Genomic DNA, 12,176 nt, shown 5'->3' with positions numbered 1-12,176 from the left:
TGCTTCCGTTACCTCTGTGTTCACATCACGCAGGACCTGTCGGGGCAGTGGTGGCCTAGCGGTTAAGTAAGCGGCCCCGTAATCAGCAGGTTGCCGGTTCGAATCCGGGTCCGCCAAGGTGCCACTGAGGTGCCACTGAGCAAAGCACCGTCCCCACACACTGCTCCCCGGGCGCCTGTCATGGCTGCCCACTGCTCACTCAGGGTGATGGGTTAAATGCAGAGGACAAATTTCACTGTGTGCACCGTGTGCTGTGCTGCTGTGTATCACATGTGACAATCACTTCACTTACACTTACTGTCAAATCAACACCATGGTGAAAAAGGCCCGGCAACGTCTCTACCACCTCAGACGCCTGAGAGACTTTTCGACTGCCCTCCAAGGTGCTCAGAAATTTCTACTCCGGCACCATAGAGAGCATCCTGATGGGAAACACCTACACCTCAACCTCAAGGGTGGTAGTAGCCTAGTGGGTAACACACTCGCCTATGAACCAGAAGACCCGGGTTCAAATCCCACTTACTACCATTGTGTCCCTGAGCAAGACACTTAACCCTAAATTGCTCCAGGGAGACTGTCCCTGTAAATACTGATTGTAAGTCGCTCTGGATAAGGGCGTCTGATAAATGCTGTAAATGTAATGTAAATGTCAACCTGGTTCGGGAATAGCACCATGCAGGACAGGCAAGAACCTACAGAGGGTGGTTCGATCAGCTGAACGCATCATCTGTACCAAGCTGCCTGACGTTCAATCAACCTACAGTAAGCATTGCTGGACCAGGGCCAGGAAGAGTGAAGGACCTCAGCCACCCCAACAATGGAGCTTCTGCTCCATATGACTCTCTAAACCATGTTCCCCTAATAGATGTTGTGTAAGTTTAAAGAAGGTTTGACTTTTTAACAGTACAGCACATAATGAAATGTGTCCTCTGCATTTAACCCATCACCCTTGGTGAGCAGTGACCAGCTATGAAAGGTGCCTAAGCTGTGTGGGGATGGGGCTTTGCTCAGTGGCAACTTTCTGATTACGGGTTTGTTTCCTTACCCGCTAGGCCATCCACTGCGCCAAAAGCAGCTTGTTCTGCTATGTCACCAACTACTCAGCAACTTACTGGGGGATAAATGCTTTTAAAGATAGAGAGGGTCCTAGGGCATGAATGCTCTGTCTAAAGTTCTTTCAGTCGAAAGTACAGAATGAAAAAAATTAATTGAGAAAATGGATGCACTAAAACAAAGTTTACATAAAGGCAAAGTTTCTGCTCTGTTGTCAGGACAAATTTGATGCCAAGCCTGTCTTAGCACATTTAATTAATGTATATTTATAGCAGTCATTCGATCAGTAGCAGACAATACACTGGCCTACAAAAAACTAAGCAACTAGTTAAGATAGACAATAACAATTCTCAGAAATAGAAATATTTAATAGTTGACATGCAATAGTAAAAATAAAACCAGTCTGAATGGAAAACAAACAGAAGCAATGTAACTAACCACATTCAGTAAGCAGATGTAAACAGTCACTGGATTATATAAAAAGCAGTCAACTAATTACTTCCTGTGTATATGACTGGTTTAAGTTAATATATTCCACCCAAGCACTGCATAAATGTAGCGTATTAAACCTGATTTTTTCACATATGCATAAAATGTGTATATAATATGGGGATTCAATAACAAAGGACTGTTGTGGGTCTCATTGTGGACAAGTTCAAAATACACATCATTAAATATAACATTAGTCCTATAGCACAGCCAAACAGTGTATGAGTTTTGGTGACTAAACGAAGTGCAATTGTCTTAGGGACAAAGCCTCACAATAATGATGCGTGCACAAGATCACTCAACACATTTAACTGAGGACTCAAAATATTTTCAGTTATTAAATCTCATATAGCAGATTAAGTTTAAAAAAACAGGCGAAAGAATCCAAAACTCAACAATAAAACAATCATATAAAGAATTAAAAACCCAACAATAAGAATAGCACACGCGACGTAGCTAATGCTGTTAGCTGAAACTGAGGCTCGCGCCGTACGGTCGCTACAATGTCGGCATAGACAATCACAATATAAGGAAACATGTATCTTATTTTAACACAAAAATACGCTTACCGTAAACGCGAAAATGATTGAAATCGGTGATTACAGAAGCCAGTCCTGGGACTCCTTGCCCTGTGCATAAATACGACACAACAAGCGCAGCAAAAAGGAGTGGCACCCGAAAAAAAAAAAAAAATCACTTCCGGGTCATGGTGACGCTAACCGTTTCTGAACGTTGACATGAGATGTAGAAGACACTGTATGCACGTATATTTCCCTTGCTTGCTAAGGTTTTTATAGGGCACTCTAAACGTGCTTTTGTTCAATTTCCTGCACTGAAACCTCCTTATTAAAATATTTTTTATAATATATACCGAAAACCTATAAGGAAAAATCTGAATGTGATCTTCAATAAATATGTGATTTACATATTTGGTGAGCATTGCACTCAAAGTTAGTCTACCTGCCATAACATTGATTACCAAATTTCTGACTTTGAAAACAACCTTCTCCTTATAGACATGTTATTTCACACAAATTTTAAGTGATCAATGCACTAAATGATCCTCGAAGAAGTCAATTAATTTTTATCATTTGAGTTTACCGTCTTTATGGGTGAGAAGAGCTTATTTGTTCTGATATGGATAAACAAAATTACATGCCTATCGGCATGGTCAGTTTGCTAGCAGACGTGGTCCTGACAAAACTACTAGTGCATTCGACATTGGCTTAAGTCTGTATGCAGCTGACGTAGCACACGTTCTACCAATGGCTACGGGGCGGAGAATTAGATAACCTTCTCAAATCGGACATTTATAATGAAATGATAATCCTATTCCATTCCCATGCTCCTTCACACGTGGCATGTTCCTCATTGTATATACAAAAGCATTTGACTGCATATCATACCTTGTATGACTGTGTACGTGACAAATAAAGAATTTTGAATAAAGTGTGACGCTTTGTATATGAAGCTATATCCCGTAGAACCACAGTAACAAATATATGACAGGACATATATGAAAAACTAAAACATTATTTAATTCTGAAGCCATAACCCCAAAATAGAACTTGTGTTTGGAGGGATGCATCTCAAGAAAACCATATCCACCGTGAAGTATGAGTGTGGAAAAATTATGCTTTGGAGATTTTTTTTTAACAAAGCCCACAGGATGAATGATCTGTATGATTATGGGCAGAAACCTCATTCCATCAGTGAGAACACTGAAGATGAAATGTGGCTGGATCTTCCAGCATGACAATCCACAACAAAGGTCAACAAAGGAGCAACAACAATAACAATTTTTTTTTTGTATAGCCAAAAATCACAAGCAGTATGTTTCAATGGGCTTAACAACCAATACAGATGAAACCCCTCTCTGGACAAAAAGAATAACTCCCAAGAAATCTCACATGGAGAAAAAAAGAAGGAAATTTAGGAAAGTGTCGTTCAGAGATGAACCCCCCCTGCCAGGGTAGCAAGAGAGTGCAATGGGCATCATTGCAATGTTACTGTTAACACTGGGGTAACAAGAGTCATAAGAGCAAGAAGTCAATATTTCTAAGATTGTCCATGCTGATGATGCTCAGTCATAAGTAAATTTTTGGATTGGTGGGACTTGGGGTCATGGTGGTGCCAGCAGTACATGTAGACACCTGCACCTCTCTGGTGGTCTAATCATTGGACACTGGAGGTTGCCTGGGTGTTCGATTCATTGTACAACTGTTGTAGAAATACAAGGTTATGGCAGTACAGTAGTGAAATAGTGGCCCAACACCCTAACTAAGTTTAACACTGTCTATGCTTAATTAGGTGACTGTGTATTCATAGTCCCATAATGGACTTTAATAATTGACACAGTGTCAGGGATTTTAACAGAATGCCAGAGTGAATGGATGAGTCTTCAGTTTTTTCTAGATTTAAACACAGAGACTGTCTGAATTCCAAAAAACTGACTGAGCCTTTCCACAACTGCGTATTTCTGTAAGAGAAAGATCTGCAACAAAGGACACATTTTGTTGTGTGCACCATGTGCTGTGTTGTGTATCACAATGACAATCACTTCACTTTCATAAACTGAACTGATCTGAAACATTTTATACATACACAAAACACCAATTAATCTCAAATATTGTTCACATCAAATATATCAAGGTGCTGATAAGACAGCATGAATATTTCACAGGTGTACCTTTAATACCTATACTTATTTTCTGCACCATTATACAAATAAATTCTTTAAAAATGTGATTCCATTTATTTTTGTCTACATTCTGTCTCCCAATGTTGAAATTACAGACCTCTCTCAGCTTTTCAAGTGGGACAACTTGCACAATCGGTGGATACAAAATCCTTTTTTTGCCCCACTGTACACCCTCAATGTCTTCCAGAGTTTTTATAGCTTAGGCAGGCCCGGAGTGCCTAATCAGGAATACCAGGACAATTCCCAGGGAGCTGGTCTGATGTTTGGGTCACAAGGCATTTCAGCATTTATTGGCTGCAGCAATAAAAAAAAAAAAAAAAAAAAAAAAAAAAAAAAAACAACAACAACATGTGTGTGTAAGTTCACGGGCATACATGACTTTAATAAAGTGGAGATTCCAGATTTTTATGAGTTATATGATTGTCTGTCGAATACAGAATTCAGTCAGTGGTGTTAGAAAGATGGAAAATACAAAGAGCAAGGGTGCTGAATGGTTCAGCTTCAGTGCAGAATTACAGCCAATGAGATTAAGGACATGCCATTTCTGTGTCTGTATCTTTAAATGATATTGAGGAGAGAGGCCCATAGAAGTAAGGGGGCGTTCACAGAAATGACACGAACACAAGATGTGCCTCATGTTGAAATAGTCCATTGTGAAGCAACAGTTACTTGCACTAAATAAGAAATATTTTAGAAACACACTGCATTACAATGCTTTACAGAACAGTGCACTATTGAAGACTTATAACCTTACATCAGTTTAATAAATGGTGATCTAAAGTCGGACGATCTAAGGAATTAAAAATCCTCAGGGTTTTAAACAGGGTTTAAAATTAAAACTCCAGCCATAAGCTTACAATATGAACTTCATCATGGGGCATGCGCGGGAGTCTGCCCCATGATGTGAGTAAAATAGACTCTGAAATACATGTATGAATGACATTGTTCTTTGGAAATAAATTTGCGTATAATGTTTAAAATCCACACTAAACATGCACATTTTGAATGTCATTTTGACAGGATATTCACCAGTTTAAGCTTAAACCATTTAAGGAATGTATTAATAAGGTTTTTATATAAAGAACAGCCTCTTCTGTCTGTTCCTCGTTCGAGACCCACAGTCCTGAACACAGAAAACATTCAACTGAGGAAAGTCAACACAATTAATTTCACAGTAAAGGGATTTTTTTTAGACAGCTCTGCTTTTAATTAATTATTTTAAATTACTAACTAACTAATTACATGCAGATATATAATTTAACAGACCATTTCATGATCACAAAAGCAAAATTAAACAATCACTTAATTGAAGAACATCAATTAAAATAAAAACTAGAAGAGGAAGAGGAATTTAAAAAAAAAAAAAAAAAAAGTGCTTTAGAATGCAGAACCTTCGCAATACCAGAATCAGGATATTTTGAGGTGCCACTCTGTGAAACATGTGTACACTCATATATTTGGACAGATTAAAATGGAAAATAATAGGGAAAAAAATATATATATTCAAATCAATAGCTAACTTGCTAAAATTACATGCCGTGATAACCCAAATTCCCTATAATTTCCTGTCCATGCTGAAAAGTAAGAGCCTTCAGTACTTCCCAGTTTTGATTAGCTGCTATGAGCACCAAACACGTCCCTGTTCAGACTGAAGAATATCAAGACACAGAAATATGACCATTCTGTTCACCGGTGGGCCCTTGGCTGAAGATCTAATTTGTATTCAAAGAGTGAAAAGTTGGTTAGCTTAGCAATTAAATCAGGAATGACAAATTGCTGAACTTGCTGGTATCCCATGTGTTCATACAATCTTTGCGCATCTGTTTGTACAACTGATGTGTAAAGCACAACCCCCTGAAAACCATGGGACTGTGCAAACTCTGCCACTGTGCAACACAGTGTTTTAGCAATTCCTAGACCACGATGTGAGCGCCTAACTGACATGCGTTTCAGTTCAAGGCATTCTGGGTGCTTTTCAGATGGCAAGCATGCTACTGTTCCAACTATATGGCCCTCACTCTCAGCCACCCAGAAGCAGGCATCAATGGGTGTCATGTAGGTCTCATCCACATGGTTGAGGTCACGCTGCAGTGACTCTTCAATGTAGCAGTTGAATATGTAGGACATTAATTGCCTTCCTCCAGCCAGCACAAGTGTGAGGGTGAGAACTGGCAACATGATGGATTTGGAGCTGGCCAGAAGAATACAAAACAGACACACACACACCATTTGTGTCAGCGGCTGTCTTAGCATGTGGATGAAGGAAGAGGGCACATGCTCACTCATGCCCATTGTGAAGAGTTCCTTCACTGCCTCATCATCCTCCTCTTCATAATGTCGGATCTGCACACCAGCCATGTGGAGCAGATTACCTAGGATCACCATAAACACAGTGACTGCAAAGCATAATAAAGCAACAAGCCACCACATGCTTCAAATACCACCAAAAGTGTCATCTGGTTTTAAATTAGTAAATAGACAAGAGTTTTGAATTGTTAATAATGTTTAATATAGCAACAAGATAAGATAAGTTAAGTGGTGGCCTAGAAGACAAACAAATTTCAGAAGGTTGCCAGTTCAAATCCCCAAACTGCCAAGATGCCACTGAGCAAAGCACCATCCCCACACACTGCTCCGAAAGCGCCTTTCATAGCTGCCCACTAAGGGTTATGAGTTACATGCAGAGGACACATTTCATTGTGTGCTGTGCTGTGTATCACAATGAAAATCACTTCACTTTTGTAAGGGAAATAAGAATTTTTGACAGTGGTTTGTGCAAGATGCAAATGTCGAGCAGACGTACTGCAGTCATGCAACAGGTTGTTTTAAACAAAATAAACATTAACAACACAACTCCTAAAAATAACATGTATTTGAGATTGTTGCATAGTAGTTCACAGATCTAATGTCTCATATTTTACAAATACACATTACACATTGCAGGAATAATTTAATCTTTACAGGATTGAAGTGGAGATTAACTGTACTGATGTACTGTAAAGCAGGTGGAATAACAAAGAACTAAATATTTATTAAAGTAAAAAAAAAAAAAAAAAAAAAAAACGTGAAATTCTCAGTTAGCTCAGTGTCGCGGGCTCAAAAAGTTAACACCGTGGTTACTGAGCACCACCCTCACGATCCTACCACACAAATTGTGGTACCTTATCATTCCAGTTAACATACTGGAAAGTAGGTCTATATTAGTCGCGTGCTATTTCTACACGGTCAATAACAAGGCTCTTGGAGAGTGGTTTTACCGCGCAACTAGACGCTCGGGTGGGCCCAGCAGGAGACGTTCTTCAGGCTCGCATCCCATAGAAAACAATAGGATTCAGAGTGCAGCGCCACAATTGACGGGTTCGGTTCTGTTTACTCAGTAGACGAAATATTTCATAACGATGAAAAACTTCAATCCACGTGGTTATGTTACATTCTATACTCATAAATTACCATTATGTAAAATTTGAGCCCGTTAAAGTGGATTAGTTCTTGGGATTAAGTCTTTAGACTTCAATAAAGTCACTACTGACCACTATAAAAATAATAGTTGAGCCGCACATTGACCTGAGTAGTCTTACAGCATGAGTACGATGGCTAAGTAAGCATCGTATGGTGAGCAAACTGACCTGTTCAACTGACCAAAACTGCTTGCACGCCGAAAGGCCCGTTCTTCTTCGCTTAATTCCAGACGACTGACGTTTACTGAAAACGATAAGAACATCTTATAGTCTATTACCGCCACCATCTGGACCGGAGCAGTATTGCCAACTTAGCTGTTTTGCCGCTCTATTAAGCGAGTTTTTCGACTCGTTTTCAGGAAAGCTACTAGCGAAAAATCGGAGACGTGAAAGCATCGTTCTTACTCTTCTGCAGTGACGAAGGGGTGGGATCGATGTGCGGGTGGCCGTGACCTCTTCACGTTTTATCCTGGCCATCATGATGTCCACCCCATGTACCACAATTTAGCTGACGCTAGTTTTTTTGTTCTCGTGCGGCAGTTCACGTTTGAACCGATTACACATTACGCGATTGCTATCAGCTGACAATATGAAAGGATTTGCTCCTTTCCTAGTAGGGATTGCACCCAGGGCACACAAGTTAGTATGCCATGTGATGCTAAGGTAAATGGGCACAATGCGTAAATGCATAATGCCCTGTACAACACAGACTGTACAAACACTGTTTATCTAGACGTTAGCATTTTGCCCGTATCACGTAGGGTTGCCATTTTATTAATTCCAAACGACAACTGAAGCAGTGCGTTATGGGATCTGTAGTTTTTGGGTTACCAGTGATTCATACCGCTGGGCATAGTAAGAAAATCTTATTGTGTCTTATTGTGTCTTTAAGATAATAGATGCTTTATTGGTCCTTGGCTGGGAAATTACTGTAAATAATACAGTTTAGACCGATAGATAAGAACCCTTTATTGCTGCTGCAATAAACCATGTCAAAAGTACACGTACTACTGATACCTGGCCATCGACCTGACCATACATAAACACAACACAGATTAAATGATTTTTTGTGTGAGTGTGTGTATATAAGGGCTGCAGAATTATGGACAAAATCCTGATTATTTTGATCAATATTGTAATCACGGTCATTAATCACGATTATTTATTATTTTAGGTAAACACGTTTTATTGCACTTTCAAGAAACAAGAACATACAATATGAAAGGATTAGATATTTTTGCCAATACACTTTCTGTCTTAGGAGATGACGGGTCAGGTTACTATGAAAATACTTAAATTTTCATTTGTCCATTTACCTGCTTATTTGGAAAAATATTATAGGTCCATAAACAGAGGCATTTTGTATAGTTTTGTCAAGATTTTGTCTTATTTAAAGAAAGAGCATGTATCTATTGCTTTCCTGCAGGAGACCCCATTGGAGGACCAGGACATTGTTAAGCTACAGAGAAGTTGGGTCTGGCAGGTTTTCACAACTTCATATTCCTCTTTTAGCAGCGGTGTCACTATATTGGTTAGTAAGTCCCTGATATGTATATCCCTTGATGTCTCAGGGACTCTCATGGGCATTATTTAATTGGTAGGGGAATTCTCTCAGGCAAGGCATTATCTTTGTTGAATATCTACTGCCATCCAGGTCACTCTCATGACTTTCTGTCTAAAATTTTCACAGAATTTTCTGGATTGGAATCAGAACACTCTTTTGTAGGGGGCGAATTGTCACCTTAATCCATCCCTGGACAAACTTCCACATGCTGCTTTTCCATACCTTCTATAAAAATTAAACTAGTACATCTAATACATGAATCTGCACTATAGGCAATATCATTCTCTCCAACCATGCTCCTATATATATGGTTTATTCGCATCAGGATACAGCTTTGTCAACGCACTGGAGATTCCAGTCCTCACTTCTAAAGAGATCCTCCCGGGATCTCTAAGGGAGGCAAATATTTCTTTAATTCTTAAAAAAGGAAAATGCCCAGGTTTGTACTTCTTACAGACTAATTGCACGTCTTAATGCGGACCAAAAATTCCTCACCATACGCTTGGAATTTTTTATGCCTCATATCCTTAAAGAAGATCATAATTCTTGGGATAATATGACATCTCTTAAAAGTTATACAGCTGTACCAGAGTAGAAATGGCTCTGCTATTGTGTCTGGATGCTGAGAAGGCTTTTGATCGTGTAGAAAGGCCCTATTTATTTTACACTCTTGAACAATTTGATTTAGGAGACAACTTTATCAGGTGGATCAGGTTACTGTATAATTGTCCAACAGCAGTGGTTCTGACCAACATGTGTGAGGGCCGATAATTTTTCCCTCCACCATGGTAATAGATAGGGTGACCCTATTAGTCCCTTGCTTTTTGATATTGCTATTGAGCCCCTATCCCCTATCCCTATCAGTTTGAATGAGTAATAATTGGGGTACGGGTGGGAGATAGGGAGCACAATTTTCCTTTATGCTGATTATATCCTGATTTTTCTAACAAGGCCACTGTTCCTAATCTTATCCAAATCACCTCAAGGCTTGGTACCTTTTTTGGATACAAAATTAACCTTGACAAGTCTCAGGCTATGCCAGTGGGCCTCTTGGCTTTCAGTGACTTTTCCCTCAGGTTTTTTGTACCTAGGAATCTCGACCAGCTATTTAAAACTAATTTTACTCCCCTTCTTGGTGCAATGAAGAATCCTGGATCGCTGGGCTTTCTTGCCTCTGTCTTGGCTTAGCAGAATTGCTCTTTTTAAAATTAATTTGTTAACTAGGCTACTCTATCCACTACAAATGATCCCTATTTTGTTAACCAATAAGGTTATTAAGGTTCTGGAGGGCTGGCTAAGTTCATTTATTTGAAATGAGAGGAAACCACAATATTACAGATGATTCGGTCCCAGAGGTTCCTAATGTTAGAATCTATCCACTTGCTGTACATCATACAGGGTGATAGCAAATTGGTTCATATCTGATCCAAGTTCCATCTGGTTCGATAATGAGTCCTTCCAGTCCAAATATCCCTTATGGAACTTGTTATTTGTAAACATCTCTGACATTGCTAAGGATCTTTGCTTTAGCTTCAGTCTGAGCCTGGAGGTCTATTCAAGTTTTGGAGGGCCGTTCTAACACATCTCCCCTTACCTCCATTTTAAAAAAATCCAGAATTTCTGACATGTTGTATGGCTTTAAGAGGTGGTACAATCTGGGACTTTCAAGGCTGGGAGATCTGCTGGATGGTCAAACCATTTTATTTTTTCAGGAGCTGCAACAAAAATTTAGACTGCAGAAAGATACTACTTACAACTGAGACATTTCATTTCCAAAGATACAACGCTACTTTCTCACAACATCATCTCTCATGTGGAGAGGGTTGTGTCTTCCTAATTGACTGAGCTTTTTGTTTGTTTGCACCACTACATGCATTCCAGCAGTTACTATGCAAATGGATCATGGATCATGAATGGAAAATGAAACAAGGCAAAAAGAGATGAGAAGAAGGTGATAGAAGATGAACAGCTGAGACAAATGAAAAATGACTAAAGACTGATAAGGCATTCAAGATGGATGAGTGGCGGTAGTCCTGCCCGTGGTGGACCGGCACCCTGTCTGCAGTCCACAGGTGCCTGCCGCTTCAGTCAGTCTCCGGCACACCCAACTGAATGGCAACTTCTCCTTGCATCGAATGCCACCAGACATTGGACCATGGGGAAGGTGTCCTCAACCGTCTGGAAAACCCATCAGGCGCATTGGGACCCTGCGGAACATGAAGCCAACACTGACAAGGGACGTCCTCCCAGCAAGTCGCGACTCCTTGGATCTCAGCGGGGTGGCGACCAAACCACACATCCTTTGCTCAATACTTTGTTGGTGCACCTTTGACAGCAATTACAGCTGCATGGAACTATCAAAGACAGAAGAAACAGTCTTTTTGAATATGATGCCACAAGCTTGGCACACTTATCCTTGGCCAGTTTTGCCCATTCCTCTTTGCAGCACCTCTCAAGCTCCATCAGGTTGGATGGGAAGTGTCAGTGCACAGCCATTTTAAGATCTCTCCAGAGATGTTCAATTGGATTCAAGTCTGTGCTCTGGCCACGCAAGTACATTCACAGAGTTGTCCTGCAACCACTCCTTTGATATCTTGGCTGTGTGCTTAGGGTCGTTGTCCTGCTGAAAGATTAAATATCGCTCCAGTCTGTTTTTAAAGAGTGCTGTAGCATTTTTTCATCCAAAATGTCTCTTTACATTGCTGCAGTCATTTTTTGCTCTATCCTGACTAGTCTACCAGCTCTTGCAGCTGAAAAGTATCCCCACCATGTAGGAGTAGTTAAGATAAGATAAGATAAGATAAGATAAACCTTTATTAGTCCCACAAGTGGGAAATTGCACTTGTCACGGCAGAAAGTGGACAGAAGCAGAAGGTAATAGCAGCAAAAACAGAGGTAATAGCATTACAAA

The 12,176-nt window shown here is 40.0% G+C and overlaps 1 protein-coding gene across 9 annotated transcripts in view; it reads right to left on the bottom strand.

The window, feature by feature from the left end:
• Positions 1-8,473, bottom strand: part of dctn1b (dynactin 1b) — a 53,262-nt gene extending 44,789 nt beyond the window's left edge. For 5 of the 9 annotated variants that reach the window (XM_028998338.1, XM_028998367.1, XM_028998363.1 and 2 more), the window contains exons 1-3: positions 8,107-8,472; positions 7,870-7,945; positions 6,470-6,615 (exon numbers count right to left, since the gene is read on the bottom strand). In XM_028998338.1, the coding sequence (XP_028854171.1) occupies positions 6,470-6,601 (132 nt within the window). In that variant the 5' untranslated portion in view covers positions 6,602-6,615; positions 7,870-7,945; positions 8,107-8,472. Of the gene's footprint in view, positions 1-2,111; positions 2,216-6,469; positions 6,616-7,869; positions 7,946-8,106 lie in introns of those variants that run through there. The other 4 variants (XM_028998356.1, XM_028998403.1, XM_028998347.1 and 1 more) reach the window with 4 other exon arrangements.
• Between the last annotated feature and the right edge of the window lie 3,703 nt (positions 8,474-12,176).

The sequence above is a fragment of the Denticeps clupeoides genome, chromosome 1 (genome assembly GCF_900700375.1).
Source record: "Denticeps clupeoides chromosome 1, fDenClu1.1, whole genome shotgun sequence".
Classification (NCBI taxonomy): Eukaryota; Metazoa; Chordata; class Actinopteri; order Clupeiformes; family Denticipitidae; genus Denticeps; species Denticeps clupeoides.
Note: the sequence above shows the minus strand (reverse complement) of the source record. Positions and strands in the feature narration are given on the sequence as shown.